This window comes from Rhinolophus sinicus, chromosome 12, assembly GCF_057876585.1.
Source record: "Rhinolophus sinicus isolate RSI-liver-muscle chromosome 12, RSI-T2T, whole genome shotgun sequence".
NCBI classification, from domain to species: Eukaryota; Metazoa; Chordata; class Mammalia; order Chiroptera; family Rhinolophidae; genus Rhinolophus; species Rhinolophus sinicus.
In genome coordinates, this window is record NC_142512.1 from 40892383 (window position 1) to 40915350 (window position 22968).

Below are 22968 nucleotides of genomic sequence, written 5' to 3' on the forward strand. Positions count from 1 at the left end.
GGCCGCCGCCGCGGGGGACACTGGGAATTGTAGTCGCGTTTCCTTATCCGAACAGAGTGAGGCCCTTGGCCTTAGGGGAAGGGCGGAGTAGGCGGGAAGCGGCCGTGCTTTCTGATTGGCTGAGGGGTCCGCAGCCGTTGGGGCGGGAAAAGGCTGTGGAGGGAATTGGGTTTTCCTCAGACTTGAGGTGAGGAAAGGTTAAAAGAAGGGGATAACGAAGCCAGAGTGTGGCAGAAGGCTCTGAAGAGAAGATAAGGGGGTAGGTTTATGGATCCAGTGAGCCGTCTGAGTGTCCCAAAAGTCTTCTGAAAATGGACGGACCTGTGAGGCCAAGATTGGCCTCTCGCAGTGACTTTCGGTTTGGAGCTGTTCCCACAGAGACGATCGAAGACGCTCTGCTTCACTTGGCCCAGCAGAATGAGCAAGCAGTGCAGGAGGCTGCCGGACGCATGGGCAGCTTCAGAGAGACCCGGATCGTAGGTGTGGACGCAGGGCCGGGAAGCCGGGTTTAGGGGAGACCCGGGCATCTGTCTTTGAGGCACCAGCCTTGAGATTCAGTTTACTTTATTCGTATAAATAAGTTTTGTTAGCACCTACTATGTGCCAGGTTCTGGGGATATGGTGATGAACAAGACGCACCAGCACCTTACCCCTGATTTCCATAAGTATAGAGTATTTATTATCCACACTGCCTGGGACAGAAAGATGAAATAGAGATTTACTCCCTGCTTTCAAACCATGTATAGAATCCTTGTAGAACATTAAGACAAATTTACCAATGCTTGGGTACAAGCATGGTTAGATAAGTGGCATACTAGATAAAACAAGCTTTTATAGGGCTGGAAAAGAGTGATGGGGTGAGATGGGGGTAGGAAGAATTAAGAGCCCTCCAGGCATCATGGCATTTGAGGTAGACCTTGAAGGAAGGATGACGTTTGAGTTGGTGAAGATGACAAAGGGGAAGAGCATTTCTAACATGAATAAGGCTATGGCAATAGGGATGCTTAGGGTGAGTGTGAGTACAGTGTAGTCCACGTTGGCCAAAGCACGTGGAAAAGTCGTTGAAATCAAGCTCAGAAAGGTAGTTTGGAGACATTCCATGTGGAACTCTGAATGCCAAAGTGAGGAGTTTATACTTGGCTTAGTAGGAAAACAAGAAGGCATTGAAGGTTTTTCTTTTTAAATAATGGGTGTGATACAACCGTAACCTTTGCCTTAGAAAAAAATGATTTTGGCTGTGCTGTAAAGGATGAACTGGAGTAGAGAGATGGGAGGTAGGTCTGTGTTAGTAGTTTAGGTGATAGGGCAGAGGGACTGACAAGGGAGGATGGATTAAAACCATTCCAGACGTAAAATCTAGGGTTCTGCAGTGGATGAACTTAAGAAGTGAAGAAGGCAAAGATGACTATGCCAAAGGGTTGAGCCTAGGAAACTGGGAATATAGTGGTGCCATTAAGAGAAACACATACATTAAAAAAAACATAAAACAGGAGGAAGCATGACTTTTGTTTGGGAAAGACAGTAACTTTGGTTTTGAATCTACTGAGTTTCAGGTGCTTTAAAACATTTAGAGGAAGGTTTCCAGCAGGATGTTTAAAAAGTAAGTCAGAATAGAGATCAGAACTAGAGATAAAAGTTTGCGAGTTATCTCCATAATGATACTGTTGAAACTGTGGCAGAGGATGAGCTCCTAGAGAGAGAAAAGAGAAGGTCAAGAGCAGTTCCTTGGGAAACATTTTGTGTTCGGGGAATTGGAGTAGGAAGAAGAGTATGAAGGAAATGAAAGGAGTGGTTTGGGAGACAGGAGCAGAACCAAAAGAACAATGGAAGGTAAGATGGGGTTTCAAGAAGGATGATGGTCAGCCGGGATCAGATGCTTCTGGGATATGAACAACAGGAATGAAGATGGCCAGCAGGAATGAGTATTGCAAAAGGGCCATGATACTTAATAATTTGGACATATTTGCTGGCATTTGAGACAATCATTTCAACAAGTTGAGAAAAGTAGAAGCCAAACTGCAGAACATTAGGGAGTGAATGAGGAAGGGGAAGCAGCAGGTGCAGTAAGCTAGGCTTTCAAGAAATTTAAGTGATGGAAACGAGAGAGATAAAGCCGTAGCTTGAAAGGAAAGAAGTGGAGGGTCTTTTTGTTAAATGTAGATCTGAGTATGTTTGTTAAGTACAGGAAGTGGAACCAGCAGAAGGGAGAGGTATAACCCTTATTCATTCCACCTAATCCCAAGCTCAGTTTTCTTGGCAAATTAAAATGGAAAATAGAAACAGTTGCATGGATAGATAATTCAGGCCAAAACCAAAACCAAACCAAACAACTATGCATACCTACAAAAAAACAAAAAACAAAGAAAGCCTAAACTCCAGCAAATAAAAGGACTGGCTAACAACACACAATTATGTATTTGAAGGTATTTTGCTTAATTGCTTCAATTAAGTCTCTTCTTCATTGGACACTGCTAGCAGAGCTTTAGTATCTGTAGCAATAAGGTTTAATACCTATACCTCTGTGTAACATATGTCGAGTAGATTGTTAAGTTATCTTGTTCTAGCTTGACTTTTATAGGGTTTTTTTTCTAAAAAAGTCAAATTTTTTCTGAACATATGGTAAATTGATTGTATGTAATTTTTTGCTGATCAGTGCTAAAAGTTCCCAGTTCTGCAGAAGCTGTCTTTTTTGAGAAGTAACATTTACCCTCGTTTCTACCCTCTAATGATATTGCAAACTAAATAGAATTCTATCTGGGGCGGTTCTTTCAAAGAGAAACAGGCAGCCTAAAATCTTGCCAAGGTATCTTGCCCTTCCCACCTTCTCAGTGACTCCGCCCCACCCCAGAATTGGGCTATGTTCCCTGATTTGGAGGATGTTTCTTCAAAACAAGCCACTCCACTGTATAAAACTTGCTCCTGAGGAGAGGCTCAGCCACCACAGATTTACCCAACAAACTGGTGGTGGAGAGATGGTGTCCAGCTGTTAAGGTGAATCGTGTTTGTAAAGCCATGGGAGTTCTCCAGAGGGTGGTTACTAAACAAACAGTATTATAAAGAATATTGAATCTCCAGGAGGGATCTTTCTGTTCCTGTCAACATTCCACCGCAAACAGAATATAGGGGTTAAGGTTTTTATCCATCCCAAGAATCTCCCTTGAAGCTGGGGGTTCCCAGCATGGTGTAGAGGCCAATTAGACCAGATGGTGTGTTTGTGTGTAGCTGCCTAAGCCTTTTATCAGCTGAGACCCACAGGAAGTCTCAAGGGTCACTGAGGGGGCTTGGTAAGCCCTTGTCTTTGGCACTCAGTCAGCCCACTTTTCATGCCTCTGATCTGCCTATTGGCAGCAAAGGAAACTAAGCTCAGCTTGGGTTTTTTCAGTCTCATCTTTCTCACCTCCTGACCCTCTTCCCTCAGCCCCATCATGGCTTTTACACAACACCAAGAGTTCACAGAGTGGTTTTGGTTGCACCTTGTGAATTAGGCTCTTCTTTCCTATTTTGGCAGAGTTTGTTTTTCTCCTGTCTGAACAATGGTGTCTGGAGAAATCCGTGAGCTACCAAGCTGTAGAAATCCTAGAAAGGTAAAGCACTGAGCATAAGGCCTTTGTAAGTGGTACCTCTCAGAATGGCTAATGTACCCAAATCTTAAAAAAAAAAAAAAAAAAAAGTACTAGTTGCCCCTTACCATGAGACCTGGTTTTGCACCCTCTATTACTTGTAAATGTTAATTTCTTAGCTTGCAATTGCTATTGGAGAGGATAAGACGCAGCATAGTTTGAAGCAGAAACTCCCTTTAGTTTGAGGGTGGATTGTTTACTTTCCCTTTCCCTTCTTTATAGGTTTATGGTTAAGCAGGCAGAGAATATCTGCAAGCAAGCCACCATCCAGCTGAGAGATAAGACAGAGCCTCAGAATTGGAGGGCTCTGAAAGAGCAGCTTTTCAACAAGTTTATCCTGCGTCTTATGTCATGTGTTCAGCTGGCGAGCAAACTTTCTTTCCACTACAAAGTAAGGAGCTGGGGTTGCTCATAGGCACCTGAGTGTTAGAAAGAAACCAGCTCTTCCAAAGGTGACTGTGAGAAATCTACTCCTAGGCTAGGTGATACTACTCATGTAGAAATTCCAGAGTGTAATTATGCTTCCTAAACATATCTTCCCACCCTCACCCCCCCACGCATAGTCACACAGAGGCAACTATTAAATAGCCTGAAGTTCTGTTCCCAAAGTATAACTGCTGGACAGATGCCATCATTCATACAGGTCACCTTTTCTCCCCTTGGACTCAAGGACAGTTTACATAAGGTGTCTGAATTGCCAACAAACCTATCAGTATTAAAGGCAAACTATTACATTTATAAAGGATCAATTTTCCCCCCACATCACTACCCAATGCCTATCTAACAAAATATCACTCAGCAAATATTTATTGTCTTCTGTGGACTGATGCTGCACCAGGTGCAATGGCTGCAACAGTAAAAATATTGTCTGTGCTCTCAAGGAACTTATTATCTAATGAGGCAAATAACGTGGGGAACTGTTCCAACTAGTGTAAATACAGAGGGCTATGAATGTACCTCATCAGCCTTGGAGAGTAAAGGAAGTGTATTTAAAGAAAATTACTTCTTAAGGGGGAAGGGGTGTGGAAGATGGGTGGATCCTAAGGGAAGAGGGAGAGGAGTTAAGGAAAGCAGGGAGAGAGAAGGGAGAGGAAAGGGAGATCCAGATACAGTAAACAGCCTGGGTGGTGGCTCGGAGTTTGGGAACTGCAAGTCATTCTAGATGACAAGCATCAAGTGTAAGGGGGAATTACCAAGAGAGGAGACGAGATGAAGGCATGGGCTGGATTGTGAAGGGCTTTGTATACTATGCCAAGATGTATGACCTTTTACTCTGACACCCTTCTCTCCCTCTCACTGTTTTGTTTTTCTTTGCTCAGATAATCAGCAACATCACAGTCCTGAATTTCCTCCAAGCTCTAGGGTATCTGCACACTAAAGAAGAACTGCTGGAGTCAGAGCTTGATGTTTTGAAGTCCCTGAACTTCCAAATCAATCTGCCTACTCCCCTGGCTTATGTGGAGATGCTCCTGGAGGTTCTAGGTACTTTATTGTGTGCCAGGGACTGTGGGATGGAGTCTCCCAGAGGAGGCAGTAAGAATGTGCCCAGGGGTTTGCGAGCAGTGGGCAGAATACACCAGAATCCAGGAACAGCAGGAAGCCTGAGATGATGGAGAAAAGTGTTCCCTCTGGTACTTGTCACAGGGAAAGAAACTCAGGTCTCAGCACCTGGCTTCTGTTCGGACTCACTAGGTACTCTAACCGCAGGATCAAAGTGTTGATTTTACAGAGGCATGAGTTAAGAGGGGGGCCAACAAACATACTCTAACTGTATATATATACTGTAGATGGGAGGTTTCTCTACCTCTCCCTTTATCCTTTAAAATTGACCTCCAGCTAAAGAGGTTTCTTATAGTAAAACAAAGCAACCAGGAAGCACATTAGCAGCTCATCAGCTTTATGTTACATGACTGTGATTATAACCAGAAAAGACCCGCATAATGCTCTTTACCACATCCATACTCCATCTAGGATACAATGGCTGTTTGGTCCCAACTACACAGCTGCATGCAACCTGCCTGACCCTGCTCGACCTAGTCTATCTTTTGCGTGAACCCATATATGAGAGCTTGCTGAGGGCTTCGATTGAGAACTCCACACCCAGTCAACTGCAAGGGTATGACAACTCCTTTAGGGTAGGCGCCTTCTCATGCTCTCATAGCATGAGAACTTGGGGAACGGAATTTAGGCATCCAGTCCACAGATAACCTGCATAGGTTACCTGGTTCAAATTAACATCCAATATGACAGCCCAATCAGCAAAACCTAAATGCTTTTAAACTTAAATGACTTCAAGTAATTAACATACTTCCTTTCCTAGTACTTCCTTTATAGCTGTTTATAATTTGAGATTACTGGACTGCTTTTATAGTCACTTAGAAAAAAAGCCAGTCACAGGGTTGCAACTTGGACAAAAGTGTTTGATTACTGTAAAGTCAGACTAGTAAAAAGCCTCACAGTTACATTTGTTAGGGAGACAGATGGAACAACAAAAGGCCTACAAACCATTCAGACAGGAGGCTCATGTTTTAATCCCAGTTGATTTGGGGGAGGTTGGGAGAGGAGTCAATTAGCTATTACTTGACTATTTCCTTCCATATCTAAAAAAATCCAAGATGCTCAACATCAACAACTAATAGGTGAAGTTCCATGACCCTAGGGTTTGGAAGATCAAGTTTCATTCTAGCTCCAAAATTAATAATGGTTTTAATCACTCAGGGAAAAGTTCGTTTCAGTGAAGGAAGATTTCATGCTGTTGGCAGTAGGAATCATTGCAGCAAGTGCTTTCATCCAAAACCATGAGTGTTGGAGCCAGGTACGCACCACTGAGCAGGACCAGCATGGTCAGAATTCATTTAATAGAAAGCATTCTCCCATTAGTTAAAGGAAAACAGAAGACAACCTATAAAAGGTAAGTGCCAAGACCCAGGATTAGGATGAATAAGCAGGATTTGGGAAGAGGAAAAACTAGGACTGAAAAGTGTTCTCCACTTTTCCTCTCATTGAAATTGGACATGGAGGCCCAATTCAGCTTGTTCGTTTCCCTTTATGATAATAATCTGCTGTCATGCTAAAGTCCAGTAAGTATTTCCTCCCAAAGAGAGAAAATGTCAAGGCCCAAATATCCCTCTCACAATTCACAAAACTTATCTCCAACAGAGTGAACGTCTAGCAGAAACTTTCCACACTAACACCATCAGGGCAAAGGTATCCGAATGTCATCTGCCCACTGGCAAACACTGGGATCTGGATTTAATCTTCTCTGTAAATTCAGAGAAACGGAAAAAAATTTCTATTTGGCTTGAGAGAGCAAGCAATTTGTGTTTGTGTACTACAACATGTTGAGATGATTCAGTACTAAGAAATCTGTCTGTTTCCGAAGGTTGTGGGGCATTTGCAGAGCATCACCGGCATTACGTTGGAGAGTATCACCGCGTTCTCTTACGCAATCCTGACTCACAGCGTGGGAGCCAACACTCCAGGGCCACAGCAGCCTATTCCTCCCCACCTGGCAGCCAGAGCTCTGAGGGCTGCTGCTTCCTCCAACACATGAGGCGGGCTGAATCCACCAAATATAAACAGCCTTCTGTCATTGCACTCACCCTCCCTGTTTACTTTCATACTCAGGGTACAAAAGTTTCAAGTATCTTTTGAACCATGTTTTGTATTCCAACTTCTGCTTATTTTTCTGCATCAGAGAAAGAATTAAGGTGGATGAACATGTCTTTTTTTGTTGTTGTATCAGACTGAAAATGTAAAAAGCTGGGAGAAATAGAATGTTAGTGAAGTTGGTTCAATTTTGTTTAACAAGATAGTTATGGCTTTTCTTAATTGTTCATTTCATTAAGAGAGAACATCACACATGGAGATTAGTATTAACCAGGGGCTCAAAAAACGAGGCCATCTGGGTGACCTTGACTGAGCAAGGAGGAAGCCTTTATTTCCCCTTAAAGCTAATTTAACATCTCTGTTCTGTTACTGAGATCTACACAAATAGGGCATTCCCTACAGCTGTCTATTTCCACCAGTCTTTTTAAAAAGTAACACTAACCCATCTCTAAACCTGTTTCAACAGAATTTCCACATACCTGCACTTGAACTCAATTCTCCCAGAATACAAAGTACTCTATTTTAGTTAAAGAAAAACCCAACAGTGCACCTTGGGCAGTTATCAGACTGCAGCAAATCTTTTATTACAAATAATTAAATCTCTCCATAATGTCTCAAACAGTATCAAACACCATTTCATATCACTAACACAGAGCAGAGTAGGCATTCAGTACTAGAATTGAGTGAGGAGAAGTATTAAATTTCAAGCTTCTGATCACATCACATGGTGACCGAAACCTATATGTCATTTTCTCACGTTATCCAACTGTGCGTCTCATACATCTCATCGTCTCAGCGGAGACAAAAGTTTCTATTTCATATTGTTAAGTGCAGGAAGTTGAGAGAGATAAAATCCAGTGAAAACACATCGATCTCAATTCAACTCAGTTGAAAAAAAAAAAAACAAGCAAACTTAAATTAGTTGTTTTAAGGGGAGAGAGGGAAAGGAAGGCCTGGGGTTAAGAGTCAAAACTATAACAAAGGCTGGTAAGCTATACATGGCATGTTATAGCTCTGAAAACTATTTGTCATATGATATTTTAAAATAAAGTGGCTTTTGTGGATTTTTTTTTTCTTTTTTGGTATTGTAAACATGTGCTGTTTAATAGTACCCGAATTTAATTTAAAACACTTTTTTTCAAACAAAACAAAATTTAAAGCCTTTAAGGCAAACATTCCCCTAAGGAAAAAACAAAGTCATTTGTTATAAAACTGTGAGGACACCCAAGCAAGACCCCACTTAAGATTCGTCAGCATGAACTTGAGAGCTTTTGTCCACTGTTCCTCAGAGTTAAACTGGGTTTTGATGGAATAGGAGCCGCCGCTGCCTCCTGTGTCTTCAATCTTGCCTTTCTCCACATCCATCCTACAGACGGACACAGCAGAGCTCATTAGTAACTGAGATCCGAGTTCAGTCAGTTCAGGCAAATGGGCAGGGACTTGATCATGGGACCATTCACGTCATTTTATCTATTAAAGAACTCTTGGCGAGGAACGGTAGTGTATTTTGGATTTGCTTGAAAGCCAAAAATCAAGAAGGCTGTCACAAGAGCCTCATTGTCACTGTGGAGTACAGGGACAGGACACACACCCAAACAGATGACAAGCCCAGAGCAGAGGGTAAGGGTTACAGTACTCCTCACTGTTTTCCTAGGCATCCCTGAACTCACGGGGAGAGAAAAGAGGCAGAAGAAAAGAAACGCTTTGTTTCGGGCTGACAGAAGCAGCTCAGCCTTACTCTCTGGAACTAAGGTCTCCATCCATCACTGGGCTCCTACACAATTTGACCAAAGGGAGCATTCCTGTATATTTCCAAGGGCTTAAGGGAAAACCTCCCTGAAACTGGACAGCTGGTTTGAGCTCTGTGCCAAGAAAATCCCCCAAACCATCTAAGATAACATTCTTTTTCTCCAGGGACCAGGTGGTCACATTCTGTCCTGCTTGCAGTGTTGGATCCATCTTTGCCCATCAGTGTCATGTGATTTTTGCACCATTTTCTGCTTTCCCACTATTTATACTATGTTTTGCCTCCATTCTAACTGTCCCTACAATTCTGTTCAATTTGGTCCTACTCTAGGTTCATTCAGCAGTGGGGGATACTGACCTGTAAGGAAGACAAAAACGTGTCTCGCCTTTCTCAACCTCTTCTTTGAACTGCTGCACACAGTCCAGGAAAGCCACCATTGCATGGTCAAACTTGTTGTCCCAGAAAAACCGCAGCCCCCCAGAACAGTACAACGGCAGCTCCTGCCCAAGAGAAAACTGGCTATGGGTGTGGCACCAAGACAGGTTATCAGAGATTGTTCCCAATTCTATCAGTCTCTCAAGTCATGTCCTTTCTGTATTCCACTGGAAATAGTAACCTTGGGCAAATAACAATGCAACTGCAACTGTTCCACCGGAAATGCATTCAACACCTACCTCAGTGATGCCTTCCCCATCCTAGCGCACACATGCTCCTCTGATCTGCCCATATACCTTCTCATCAGACTGTAAAAACCTAGTTTTCCCTATAGGCCTCAAAGAGCTAATCCTTAACTCGACAAGACATTGAATAAGACACTGGCTCTTCATGAGATATCTCAGTCTAAGAAACTGAATAATGCCACTATCAAAAGCAAACCATTTCGTGCTCGCTTCGGCAGCACATATACTAAAAGCAAACCATTTCATTAGGAGGTGCAAGAATTCTGTATTCCAGTGAAAATGGAGTTTCTCAGAGTACCTTAGATTTGTCTGTCAGAGACTCCAGGTATGAATGGTTTCCATAGGGAACAAGTCGATACCTAAAAAGGAGATGCATACAGAGATGGATATACAGCACTATTCCTAAAGCGATTATTGGGATGTTAGAACCCACTGATTTTCAGACTTCATCCTACCCAAGGACCTCTTTTATTATTCCCACCTCTCTCTCTCACCTCCCCATGCTTAACATTTTGTTTACCAAACAAACGACATTTATTATATAATTGTCTGGGGGCCTTTGTGGATGAATGCATTTTTTGGTTTAGATTTAAAAACAAAAACTGAAAATAGCTTGAGGAACACTCAGGTTCTGGAGACAGTATGTCGGGGACCACTGTTATGGTCATGCAGCTCAAGGACTGCCTGATCAGTAGAAAGAGCCAGAAGCTGGTGAGGGGAAAACCAGAAGCAGAGCGTCTGCACAGACAGCAAACTCCCAGTCTGTTAGGAGCAAGGGTTCCTGCCATGGTGGAGAGCAGTACCAGGATGGAGATACAGATTATATCAAAGACATACCACACCCCAACAAAGGGCTATATTTCTTACCTCTGAAATTTCAGACCCATCTTATTGGCCAAGGCATGGAGCAGCAATACCGTCTGGCCCCAAGCAGCATTAATCTCATTCCATTCCACAGGAACACTGGGTAGGCGACCCAGTCTGAAGTTATTGATTGTGCCAAACTGTCCACTGTGCCTATAGAAGGCAGAAGGGCAGGGAAAAATACAGGGAGAACTTAGCAACTTCTGAGACTTCCTGCTCTCACCTAAAACCTAACATAAACCTCTCTCCTTATCTCCAGATTCATATATCCAAGCTTTACTTGGTAGTTTAAATACTAGTCTAAAAAACACGAGTCATCTTCTTTCCACCTGCTGCTCAGATGTCAAAGCAAAAACCTTGAATGCTCTCTCTCATCTCCCTCCCCGCAAAAAAACAATAAACTGTTGATTTCACCTCCTAAATCTCTTAAATCTGTCCACTTCTCTCCAAACGCAATGCCATACTCTCTTTTCCTGTTTAGATTGCTACTGACAAGTCTCCCTATCAAAAATACTGCCCTTTTCCCCCAAGTCATTTTTCACATTGCAGGTAAAGCGATCATCACAAATGCAAACGTAATTATGTCGCTTCCCTGCCTAAAATGCTTCTGTGGCTCCCACTGTTTTTGGATACAGTCCAAATCCTCTCAAGAGGCCTACACGATCCTTTAGGAATTGATAACGCTCCAGTTTCATATCCTGTCATTCTCCCCTTTACACTCCATCTTCACTCACAATAAGCTCCTTTCAGTTCTCTGAATTCACCACTCCCACTTTCCTATTTCTTTGCACATGATGTTCTCTCTGCCAGGAACAACCCCCCTCCTCTGCAGACTTCTACTTCATATCTCAGCTTAAACATCAGCCTCCTCTGGGGGAAACTTTCCATACGGCCTCCCCACATTGGGAAACGTGTCCTTCTGGGTTCCCACAGCACCCTAAGTTAACTATTATCACACTGTACTACAATTGCCTATTACTTATCCATCTCTTCCGCGAGATTATAAGTAAGTAGAAGGCAGAATGCATAGTTTGCTGTTGCCCTCCTAGTGCTAGCAGTGCCTACCATACGGTAGATGTTCAACAGATACTAGTTAAATAGATAAAACGTCAAATAAATGAACACATGAATGACTCTAGAGGTAAGAAACCAGCTCCAGGCAGAGGACCAGAATTTCATGTGGCTGGAGGGCTCAGATCTTTCCCTTTCCTTGGAAGAGTGGATGTCACCAAACTCTAGAATTCCAATCCCTGATTGTGCCTATCCAATCACAAGGAGTTAAAGAAACCTAGATGGGGTGAAAATGACATACAGTCCTATTTTGTGGGAGGTGGGCCCCTGGCTTAGTGGTGAGCAGCTAAGGTCCAGATATGTAGTGCTCCCCAGATGCTCCTCACCCTCCAGCCCTCATTACCAAATGTGGAAGGTTGCATTAAAGACGTTGGTTTTCTTCAGCTTGTCCAGCTGCATCTGGGCATAACGCATCTGGTTTTCTACGCTCTTCAGCTCATCATCCAATTCCAGCTGTTGTCGTTTAAATTCACTGTACTCCCTCTGATACCTGTGAGCAGCCAAAGTGGCCGTTAGTTTGGGGGCTGAAATTTCCCTGTTACCACCCCTCTTAACGATTTATCCTTAGTGATTATGGTTCTACCCAGTTACAGCATCTTTTAGATTTGGCACAGATCCCACTCAAAGGAACGTACATGCCCTAGTCGTTTTGCCTGGGAGGGACAGAAATGTCTCAAATTCCCACTGCCCATGTGCAAAACGGGAAGGAAAAACAGATTCTTCCAAACCAGGACCACACAGCACTTGGATGTCTGATCTTTTCGAAAAGTGAGGTGAGTGGGTCAAGAGTGGCTTCCTTCACAGACTGGCCATAACTGAACTTCTGTAACTTCACCTCTGGATACTATTGTCTTTTAAATAGTTAGTAAACACCACTTCCAATGGAACTTGTCACACTACTCTGTGAAAAATTAACTTTTTTCTCTGTCCTTCATGTACCCAACTTCAGTTAGTGTGGACACTGTGTCGCCTCCAATAGACAGAGGGTTCTCTCAGGTCAAGAGCACCAATGAAATTTCTGAATTGGGAAAGAATGAATATAGGCCAATATGCTCATCTTTGCAGAGGAGGATGCTGGGTACAGCAACTGACTTACCCAAATGAGCCCTGTTCCTACAGCAGAGCTGTGACTAGAGCCCTGGTTCTCTGCTTTCTATTTAACCAACATGCTTTTTTCACTTAATCATGCTAACCCTTCAGACTTAACCCTCCTAACGAACCTCTAGAAACAGGGCCTGAAAATAACACGCAGGATCCAGAGCAGATAGGCTGTGGAATGACAGCTGACTGCAGCTTACAAAGTAATCAAACACATTCAGCTGGAAGCCATTTCCCCTCCTGGAGCCTTGAGGACAGGAAGATAGAAGAACACAGCGATCACTCACTGAGCCTCCTCCTGATCCAATTTCTCAGCCTCAGCCTGGACCTTCTCGAGATTTTCTGCCACTATCTTGCGGTTCTTTTCCACATCTTCCAGCTCCTGGATCAGCCTCTCCTCCTCTAACGCCAGCTCCTTTAGCTCCATCTGTAGCTGTTCACTGTCATCCTCATTCATTTGCTCTAAGATTTCCAAACAGCGTCTGCCAAGGACACAAGCAGAGTGTGCTTACCAGAAACTGTTACTCTGTTCACCTGCGTGGAGCATAGCTCTTGGGTAAGAGCTAAGCAGTCTCATAGCAGTAAAAGCTCTAAGACCCAGATCTGTTGCCAGGCCCTGGCTCTAGAGGCACTCACTTGTAGTTTTGACACTCATTTTCAGTGACGTTGAGCTGAGTGTCCAGCTGGTCTAACAGAGTATCTGTGCATTCCTCACACAGTGGGTGATCCACATCTGTCTGGCCAGACATGATGTCAAAAAGGTCCCCAGTGACCTGGAAGTGTGGGAAAGTTAGATAGGGTCTTCCCCACGCTACATGCCCAGACACCCCCTCTACCAGCCAAGCCCACTGTTTGCCACTGGAATCAGGCCGACTTGCCTTCAGTCTTCGGCTGAGGTTCTCCATTGTGCCGCCATCGGATGCCTCCCCGATCAGAGTGAAGCTGTTGGCACTTTCTGTAGACATCATCCTGCAGACAGCCCCCCGCCCATGGGCCACATGAGGGAGCAGAGAGGCCTCCTCCACCTACTGCGGTGCCAGTGGCAGAGACTCTCAAGCACCAGCTGAGGGGCCTCAAGGTGCATACCCACTCCTAGCCCGACTGACCTCCCAAGGGTACCTCTCTCCCAAGGGAAGGCCATGCTGGTCTTCCAGAGGGGCACTCAGCACGAAGGTTGGCCTGCATGGACTAAGGAGGGAGAGGGGGCATCAAAAACTGTTATGTGTGTGTCTATAGTAGAAAAGGAAGGAGAATCAGGAAAGACCATTTTTTTAAATATTACATCCCTTGCCAGCCACCTTCACATGCATCAATAACTAAGGACCTGAACATCTAACATTTACTATTTAAAAATTTTTCAGGAGCCCATCTCTTTTATTAGTCAATCACTCCCTCAACTTTTCTCAGTGCTTCATAAGAGCCCTTCCCACTGTGTGAATGGTTATCAGAAAAACTCAATCAGTAATGGAAGATGATGGGCCAGGTATAAGGGAATGCATATTCCCTGGAAGAGCCAAAAGGCTAGGTGATGATTCGTCTCCATCACCTGGCTCCAGGTCTCAATTCTGGGTTCAGTTAAAATTCTACTGGTCTTTGGTAAGGAGCAGGGGGCTGAGGAGTAGTAGGCACCTGGCTGGGGGGATGAATCTGCGAGAGACACCATCCTGGCGAGTTTCAATAAATGGCTCCTGGGAAGAAAATAAGAGGGCATTATAATTCTGGAAGCTTAAAGGTGGAGTCTATTTCACAAAGAGCCTCAGAACTATTTGGCTTTACCCTTGATTTATAACCGTAAGACTTGATAAACCACAGCGACTTAAGAAATGGGTATTATGTAGCCAACCTTGGATACATGCACCAAGAAAGGACCCCTGGTACATACAAACCCCAAGTCCCATTTAATTTTTTGTGGGGAACAGCAGTCCCTAACTATGTTTTACTCTACTATAGTTACATTTGCATTTTCTCAACACTTCCTAGCCAGGGGTAGGGGTGAAGTGCCCTAAATCATGGTCTAAGGAAAAAGCCAGATCAGACTGCAATGAAGTTTGCCATGGCATAAAACAAAGTAGATAATTTATACATTTTCAATACTTCAATGATATAATTTATGTGATCAAAATCTGATGACATCTATCTTTAGCAATGAAAATGATCACTGTTTAAAAATGACATGTTTTCTAACACTGACAATCCTTTCTGGCTAAGGTAATCATACAATTCACTGCCCAAACCAACATACTTTTGAGAATGGAGAGGAGTGGATATTAATTAGCTAGGACAACAGATGTAAACTAGAAATGCCCTGGGATGACCTGGATACATAGGTCATCCCATCTGCCACCTATAATGGCTTATAATTCTGCCTCAAATAAAGAGTCTCTCTCCACATTATGGAATGGATGCCTCATTCAGTAACCATGTGACATCAGGTGTACTTCTGTACCTCTAATGATACACAATGGCACGATCATGTGGAATGCCTCTTGTTAATCAGAGCTCCCAAAAGTATGGTGGTTCTAGAAGTACCAAGTATGCTGCAGAAATCCAGTTTGCATTCCCGTGTTTTCTCACCTCTCCTGAGTTAGCCTCTTCCTCCTGGGTGTCTCCTGGTTTTACCTGGGCTGTGGCAAGTAATGGAGCTAGGGACAAGAAAAATATTGAGTCAGAAAGAATCTTATTAAAGCAGCAGGTATGAAAGTATGGGAAAAGAATTAGAAATATCCTCATCACCACCCCCATTTCCACTTTTTTCTTAAATTACCACTTATAGAAAGAAGACTCTCTTGCCTTCTCCCCGTCATTCCCATTAAATCAGATTAAGGAGTTGTTACAATTTTTCTAGTCTAATGGTATCTTGGTTATGTTTTTATTTTTATTTTTAATTTAATTTTATTAAATTTATTGGGGTGACAATTGTTTGTAAAATTACATAGATTTCAGGTGTACAATTCTGTATTACATCATCTATAAATCCCATTGTGTGTTCATCACCCAGAGTCGGTTCTCCTTCCATCACCATATATTCGATCCCCCTTACCCTCATCTCCCACCCCCCACCCCCCTTGGTTATGTTTTTAAAAAGAGACCTTATCATGCTCGCTTCCACAGCACAAATACCAAGGTAGGAACGATACAGAGATTAGCATAGCCCCTGCACAAGGATGACAAGCAAATTCATGAAGAAGAAAAAACACACAACACCTTATCATTCAAAAATAGTTACCAAAATATTTACATATTTATGTTTGGAATTTGCTTCAAAATAATTTTGGGTGGGAGGGGAATGGATGCGACTGTATATGAAACATTAAAAATGCATTAACTGGGTGGTGAACACACAATGGGATTTGTAGACGATGTAATACAGAATTGTACACCTGCAATCTATGTAATTTTACTAACAATTGTCAACCCAATAAATTTAAAAAAAATGCATTAATAATTGTGAAGCTAGGTGATGGGTACACGGGGCTCATTAGGTACTTTGAAATTTTCCATAATAAAAGCAAAAACCAAAATAATTGAGTGGGGATGGGAGGTGAGTGGAGGTAAAGAGAACACAAGAATGAGAAAATGTAGCTAATTGTTGAAACCAGGTGATTGATACAGTGAGTTCATTATGCTATTCTCTAGGCTGTATGTTTGGAAGTTTTCATAATAAAAAGTTTAAAATATATTAAAGAGTTAATTCCCCTCAAAAAAGAAAGATCAGGTAGTAATAATAGCTAACATTTACTGACTATTATTTGCCCAGCATATTCCTAAGTATTTAAGTTATCATATTTGATCCTTACGACTACCTCAAGGTCGTTTTACATTTTATAGATTAAAAAAACTAAGAAACCAGGCCTAGAGAGGTGAAGTAACTTGCAAAAAAGTCATTCAGCCAGTAAATGACAGCCAGGATTTAAATCCAAGGAGGCTGACTCCAGCCCCTTGAGCTTATTTAAACTACCTATTCAGTCCTTTTTTTCTAACTTCATCTCACTTCTTGGGATTATGAGACTCTTCCTCCATGTACCAGCTGTCGACCACTGGGTACGTTAACGTCATTTAAGCTCTCTGAGTCTCAATTACTCATCTAAAAAATGATCCAAAAGGTTCGTTGCAGGCACTAAACAAAGTAATGCACTTGGTGTAGGGTAAATTCTCAACAAATGCATATATATATTCCTTTACTCTGTAACAGCAGGAGTAGAAAACTAGGAAATTTCCTTGCTATATCAAGCTCTCAGAAGCACGAAGAGTCAGAACTCCGGATGAGAAGACGGAGCCAGAGAGATTAAGTAACTTTCCTTGGTTTAACGACGCATCTGTGGCAGACTACACGGATAGACACCTTAAGGCCTACATCTTCAAAGCTGCCCACTTTCAACGATCTTGACAACCTTTTTCCAAGGGTCTCGCTGACCTGTGAGCTCCTGGATAGTGACACGGTCCAGGATCTTGAAGCTCGTGTCCAGTTTCAGGGGCTGGCTGCAGCGCTGGCACACGAAGCTCACCTGCATGGTGCTGCTGGACGTCTTAGACCCCTCCATCCCTGCGGCGATCGAGAGGAGGCGATATTAGGGAGAATCGGCGCCTTTGAACCCCAGGTCAGGAGCTACCACCTGTCTTGCTAGTGCGGTTAAAGGAGAAAATCCTTGCCTGCACCTTTCCCTCTAGCAGCGGTACGATACCAACTGGACCTGCTGCCGGGACAGCCCCAGCACAGGCAGTTTACAGCCCAATCAGGGATGGGGTGCAATAAGAGCCGTCAGGGTTCCCAGGTTCCCTTCTAAGGTCGTGATTCAGCCCTCGACGCTCTTCACCTCGGGGCCCGGAGCCCGCCACCCTGGTCCGGTCTACCGCGGGGGCACCGTGGCCTCGGGTCTGCCAAGGAGCGAGGCCTCCAGAACTGCCATCGCCCAGTCTTCAGCTACTTCCCGGTCAGCCAGCGGAGGACTTCCGCCCTGAACGGATATGACGACACGGAGGCGGCTGAAGCAGGAGGAGCCAGGAAGTCCGTCCCTGTCCACCCGCTTTTACGGGCACGGCTGCGACCCCTAGAGGCTGAATTGGGAAAGGCGGCCGGCATCGGCGTGTGGACGAAGGTTGCGGTATCAAGTGGGAAAGAATGAGGAGTCGCGCCGTTCTCTAATTCAGTGAATTTTCTTCAGATTTGTCACTTCTGAGAGGAGCTGCTTTTAACTCTTTCTGCAGTATCCGTTTTAAAAGTTTCTCCTTGGAAGAGCTGGGCTTTCTTTCAAATGCCCTTGAAAGAATGGTAGACAGACTTGGACGGGAAGGCGAGGAGGTGAACTTCATTGTTTTATTTTATATTATAAACTTTCAGTTATTAATTAGGGAAAGTCGAGCACTTCAGATATTGAAACGTATTATAAAGTATAAAACTAAAACGTTTTTGTCTTGGTCCAGGAATAGACAGATCAATGAAACAGAATGGAGTTCAAAAATAAACCAAGTATACAGGAGGTTTTAGTATATAATAAAGCTAGTATTTCAAATCAGTGGGCAAATGAACTACTTAATAATTGATGAGTGGGGCCAAAAAGCCATGTAGACAGTGGCGAGCTGAATCTCCTACGCCACTGCTTACATTAAAAGAAGTTCCAAGTTGGTCACAAATTTAAGCATAAAAAATACAATGATTAAAAGTACTAGATGAAAGTATGACTGAATATTATCTTGGAATGGAGAAGGTTGGTCTAAGCACATGAAAGTCAGAAGCCAAAAAGGGAAATACTGAATTTCACTCATTAGAAATGAAAACTTTTGGATCAAAGATACTATAAAAAAAAATGTAAAAAGAGAAATGTGGAAAATAGTTGCAGCTCATAAGATAGAAGATAAATTTCCTTAATATAGAACTCTATTCAATCAATAAAAATACGAATAGGCTAGTAACGAAATGGTCAAAGAATATGAAAAAACAGCTCACAGAAAAACAAATGGTTGATAAAAAAAATAAAATGATCTTTCATTTCACTTGTAATTCAGCCAATGGAAATTAAACTTCTGTGAGGCAACATTTCTCATTTATGAGACTGGTAAAGGCTGAACCAGTTGATAATATCCAGTGTTAATGAGCATTTGGGGAACTCTAAAATACTGTTGGCTGGGAGTGTAAATTAGCATAATCGTTTTGGAGGTCAATTTAGAAATGTCTATCAAAATTTTAAATGTTCATATTCTTTGACTCATAAAAATCTCTCTAGGAAAAATTTCCTAATAGATATGCAAGTGATCAAATATATAAGTACAAGAACTTTCACTGTTAAATGTCCTTCAGTAATAGAGGATTGTTGAAGTAAGTTATGGTATTATCCATTTAGCAGAATGCTATGCAACCATTAAAAAGAATGAATAAACTTGCGTTTTACTTGGTTCATTTGGCTACTTAGAATAGTCTGAAGAAGGGCCGGGGTAGAAGCAGGAAGCCAGTTAGGAGGTTTTTGCATGAATTGAGGCAAGTGATGACTGTCAATTAAGAAAAGTTACAGGCAGTATACATGATACGATTCCATTTGTACAAAAAATAATATGTATGTGGTGTATATGATGTTATGTTATATGAAGTGATAAGCAACAAGCAGTGTCTTTCATTGGACAATGGGACAGAGACTTGTTTGTATTGTTGTTATTTTTACAATAAACCTATAATAAATTTACAACAAAATTAAACTTTTACAAAAAGATAACAATACAGGAAGTTAGGGGAATAGTGTCATGAAATTACCCATAATCTCACCACACTGTAATTTTTATGTTTTCCATTAAAATATTTTTCCTATTTTAACACGGTTGTATTTGTATTTATAATCTATATGCAATTTTTGTATATAGATTATATACAAATGGCTGGTTCACGGTCCTGTATTTCTTCCTGCTTGGTCGGCTGCCACTAATACCAGAAAGGCATAGCGATGTAATAGGCTTCTAGAGAGGTAGGTGTATAGATATTATAACTGAGGTTTGAAAGTCAAGATGGCCTGGATTCAAAATCTATCTTTGTCATTCACCAACACTTACCTTGAGCAAGTTATTTAACTACTCTGTACCTTGTTTTCTTGTTTCTAAAGTGAGCATAATAGTGTCTGTCACATAGGGTAGTGTGATGATTGAATGATCTAATAATATGAGGTAGAAAGAGCCATGCGTGGCAAACAGTCAACTCTCTGTGTGCCCTGCTGCTTGGAGAATATATGACAGTCAGCATGTATAGTGCTTGAGGGATTGGGAATAATCAACAACATACCTCAAGTCAATTCAAGAAGTATTTATTGAGGACCTACTATGTGCCACTTTTCTAGGTCTGGGAGGATACAGTGGTGAACTGCTCTAATAGTTTGTATTCTAGAGGAGAGATTTTGACAATAAATGAGTAAAACTTCAGATAATGGTAGGTATTATGGGTTGAATTGTGTATTACCTCCCAAAAGATGTTGAAGTGCTAACCCCAGTACCTGTGAATGTGATCTTATTTGGAAATAGGGTCTTTGCAATGATCAAGTTAATGAAGCCATTAGGGTTGGCCCTAACCCAATATGATTGCTGTTCTTATAAAAAGGGGCAATTTGGACACAAAGACAGACATGAACAGAGGGAAGAGACGCGGAGAGAAGATACTTGTCTCTGAGCCAAGGAACACCTGATTATCAGGAGCGAGGAGAGAGGTCTGGAACAGGTTCTTCTTTAGCTCCTTCGGAGGGAGCATGGACTGGCTACTTTGATTTGACTTCCAGCCTCCAGAACTGTGAAACAATATATTTCTCTTGTTCTAAGCCACCTGGTTTGTGGTACTTTGTTATAGCAACAAGCCAATATAGTAGGTATGATGAGGAAAATAATAGAGGATAACGTGATAGAAAGTAAGTGGGGGCTAGGGTGGGTGGAGTTACTTCAACTGGGGGATTCAGGAGGGCCTCTGTTAGCTGGGAAACCATTAAGGGTGAGAAGCAGGGAAGAGACATAATCTGGCTGACTTTGAAGTATAAAATACACAGAGAAAAAGACACAAATCCTAAGAGTACAGCTCAGTGAATTTTCACAAATGAACACACCCATATAACCAGCGCTCAACTGTCCTGCCCTATGCCCCCTTCCAGTTGCTGCTCACCACAAGGGTAAATATTTCCTCAATTCTAACACCATAGAATGTTTTGAACATCATGTAAATGGAACCATAGAGTATGTACTCATTTATGGTTTATTTTTAAAATTTTTTTATTTTTCAATTACAGTTGACATTCAATATTTTATATTAGTTTCAGGTGTACAGCACAGTGGTTAAATCTTTATATAATTTATGAAGTGATCCCCTTGCTAAGTCTAGTACCCACCTGGCACTATACATAGTTACTACAATATTATTGGCTGTATTCCCTATGCTGTACTTTACATCCCCGTGACTAGTTAGTAACTACCAATTTGTACTTCTTAATCCCTTCACCTTTTTCGCCCAGCTCCCCAACCTCCTTTTTTTATTCAGTATTGTGATTCCTCCATCTTGTGTATAGTTTTAGTTCATCTATTCTCAATACTATGCAGTATTCCATTGTGTGAATATATTAAAATTTACTTATCTATCCTACTCTTGAGAGACATTTGAGTAGTTGCCTGTTGCCACGCAGCGGCCTACCCGTCTGTCTCCTTGTACCTGCCCCTAAAGAGAGTCTGTGAGACGGATCCTTTCAGGGACTTTGCTTCACCTTTGTGCTTGCACTTTATGTCTCCCTTTGGCCCCAGAAAGATGGCTGGTCAGCCAATGACGAGTAAGATTCCCCACAGGGGGGTGGGGGGGACCAACAGGAGAACCCACGGGGTTCATAGAGGTGGGCACAGCCCCCCCCCCCCCCCCCCCCCAAGGAGAGCCTCTGCCTCTGTGGCTGCATTCCTTCCTACAACCTGCAAGGGAAGAGATTCAATGGTGTGTTCTCCATCTATTCATATGCATAAAGGTTTTGTCCCTTGGGGAAGTACAGACATCCTAAGACTTAAAGTTCAGCTGCCTGCAGGCAAGGGTGATTGGCTTGAATCAGTTCCCTGTTGTGATGTATGGGATTCACAGATCTTGGGATTGACAAGCTTTATCTCCTTTACTTCCCCACCTAAGTAATAAAAACTATGCAATTTGATTGGGGGCCCAGTCCTTGAGGCTGGAGTCCCTTGGCCCCACTTGCACTCTATTCATGGCTACTGTCTTTTGTTAACCCTGCGCTGCCCTCCTTGCTCCCCACAACCCTCATCGACAGTTGTCATTTGAGGCTATTGTGAATAGTGGTGTTATTAACATACTTGTTTGTGTTCTTGGTGAATATATTTATGCATTTCTGTTGGGTATGTTTCTAGAGTTGGGATTTCTGAGTCACAGATATATATAGAAATATGTATCTATATATTTATTGTTTTAGTAGATACTACCATAACTCTGGTTGACATATTAAAAGATAATTTGGGTGTGAGCAGAGAATAGAATGTATCAGTGGGGGGTGGGGGTGGCAAGAGTGAAAATGGAGACTCGATCGTCCATTGTAATAGTGTTAGCAAAGGATGACAATGGCTTCGAGTAGGATAACAACTGAGGAGATGGAGAAAAGCATACTCATACAGGAGTCATTATACAGGTAAAGCTCACAGGACCTGCTAAGGGTTGAATGTGGGGAGATGAGGAAAAGAGAGGAATCAAGGTTCATAATTAGATGTTTGAGTAACTAGGTGGACAGTCGTGTCAGTTACTGAGATGGGAAAGAGCAGGAAAGTAAGAGGTGTGTGGGAGAACTGAGAATTCTGTTTTGGCCATGTTAAGTTTGAGATGCCCATTAGCTATCCAAGTAGAGATGTCAAGTAGACAACTGGAGCTGTTAGATGTCAGGAACGGAGAAATAAATTTAGGACCACCAGCATACAGGTGTTGAGTACTGAGAGATTCAAGAAAGATGGAGAAGTGACCACTGGTGCTGTCAACATGGACGTCATTGCTAACCTAACAAGAATTATCTCAGTGATAACATGGAACGGGAATGCCTGATTGGAGAGGAGTAAATGGGAGATGAGGAAGTAGAATGAGACAATAGTATCATTCAAGAAGTCTTGCCATAAAGAAGAGCACAGAAACAGAGTGATAGCGAGAGGAATTTGTGTTCAAGGGAGGGTTTTTCTCAAGATAGGAGATATTTATCATGTTTGGATGTGGTCCAGTAGACAGAGATAAATGTAATACAGGAAAAATGGATAATCACTGAAGCACAAATCTTGAGAAAGTGAAAGGGGATGT

At 42.4% G+C, this 22968-nt stretch overlaps 2 protein-coding genes and 1 non-coding gene across 5 annotated transcripts; 2 read left to right on the forward strand and 1 right to left on the reverse strand.

The window, feature by feature from the left end:
- The first annotated feature begins 67 nt into the window (after positions 1–67).
- Positions 68–8141, forward strand: CNTD1 (cyclin N-terminal domain containing 1). 2 transcript variants are annotated; one of them, XM_019747698.3, is made up of 7 exons: positions 68–480; positions 3509–3584; positions 3843–4011; positions 4940–5102; positions 5592–5736; positions 6339–6435; positions 7003–8141. In XM_019747698.3, exons 1-7 carry the CDS (start codon positions 312–314, stop codon positions 7171–7173), a joined length of 990 nt encoding a protein of 329 aa, XP_019603257.1. In that variant the 5' UTR covers positions 68–311; the 3' UTR covers positions 7174–8141. The 2 variants fall into 2 exon arrangements, with proteins under 2 accessions (XP_019603257.1, XP_074176129.1); XM_074320028.2 differs by lacking the exon at positions 3509–3584 and having other exon boundaries at positions 353–480.
- Positions 7789–17653, reverse strand: BECN1 (beclin 1). Of its 2 annotated transcripts, XM_088788955.1 has the most exons (13): positions 17504–17653; positions 17104–17232; positions 15264–15331; positions 14319–14377; positions 13809–13877; positions 13568–13658; positions 13326–13462; positions 12977–13171; positions 11935–12081; positions 10524–10673; positions 9955–10015; positions 9334–9476; positions 7789–8595 (listed from the first exon to the last, which is right to left on the reverse strand). In XM_088788955.1, the coding sequence occupies exons 2-13, from the start codon at positions 17228–17230 to the stop codon at positions 8427–8429; spliced, it is 1416 nt and encodes a 471-aa protein (XP_088645081.1). In that variant the 5' UTR covers positions 17231–17232; positions 17504–17653; the 3' UTR covers positions 7789–8426. The 2 variants fall into 2 exon arrangements, with proteins under 2 accessions (XP_088645081.1, XP_019603256.2); XM_019747697.3 differs by lacking the exon at positions 13809–13877.
- LOC141569023 (U6 spliceosomal RNA) lies at positions 15785–15888 on the forward strand. Its single transcript, XR_016018100.1, has one exon. It is a non-coding gene; the product is annotated as a U6 spliceosomal RNA (small nuclear RNA).
- Positions 17654–22968: the final 5315 nt, after the last annotated feature.

Excerpts from the sequence above, each read along its gene's own strand:
- CNTD1 (XM_019747698.3), top strand. The coding sequence starts at position 312 with ATGGACGGACCTGTGAGGCCAAGATTGGCCTCTCGCAGTGACTTTCGG. Across the intron at positions 481-3,508 it reads CAGAGAGACCCGGATCGTAG|AGTTTGTTTTTCTCCTGTCT; the intron begins GTGTGGACGCAG and ends CTATTTTGGCAG. Across the intron at positions 3,585-3,842 it reads GCTGTAGAAATCCTAGAAAG|GTTTATGGTTAAGCAGGCAG; the intron begins GTAAAGCACTGA and ends CCTTCTTTATAG.
- BECN1 (XM_088788955.1), bottom strand. The coding sequence starts at position 17,230 with ATGGAGGGGTCTAAGACGTCCAGCAGCACCATGCAGGTGAGCTTCGTG. Across the intron at positions 13,463-13,567 it reads ACCTCAGCCGAAGACTGAAG|GTCACTGGGGACCTTTTTGA; the intron begins GCAAGTCGGCCT and ends CCACACTTCCAG. Across the intron at positions 10,674-11,934 it reads AATGCAACCTTCCACATTTG|GCACAGTGGACAGTTTGGCA; the intron begins GTAATGAGGGCT and ends TGCCTTCTATAG.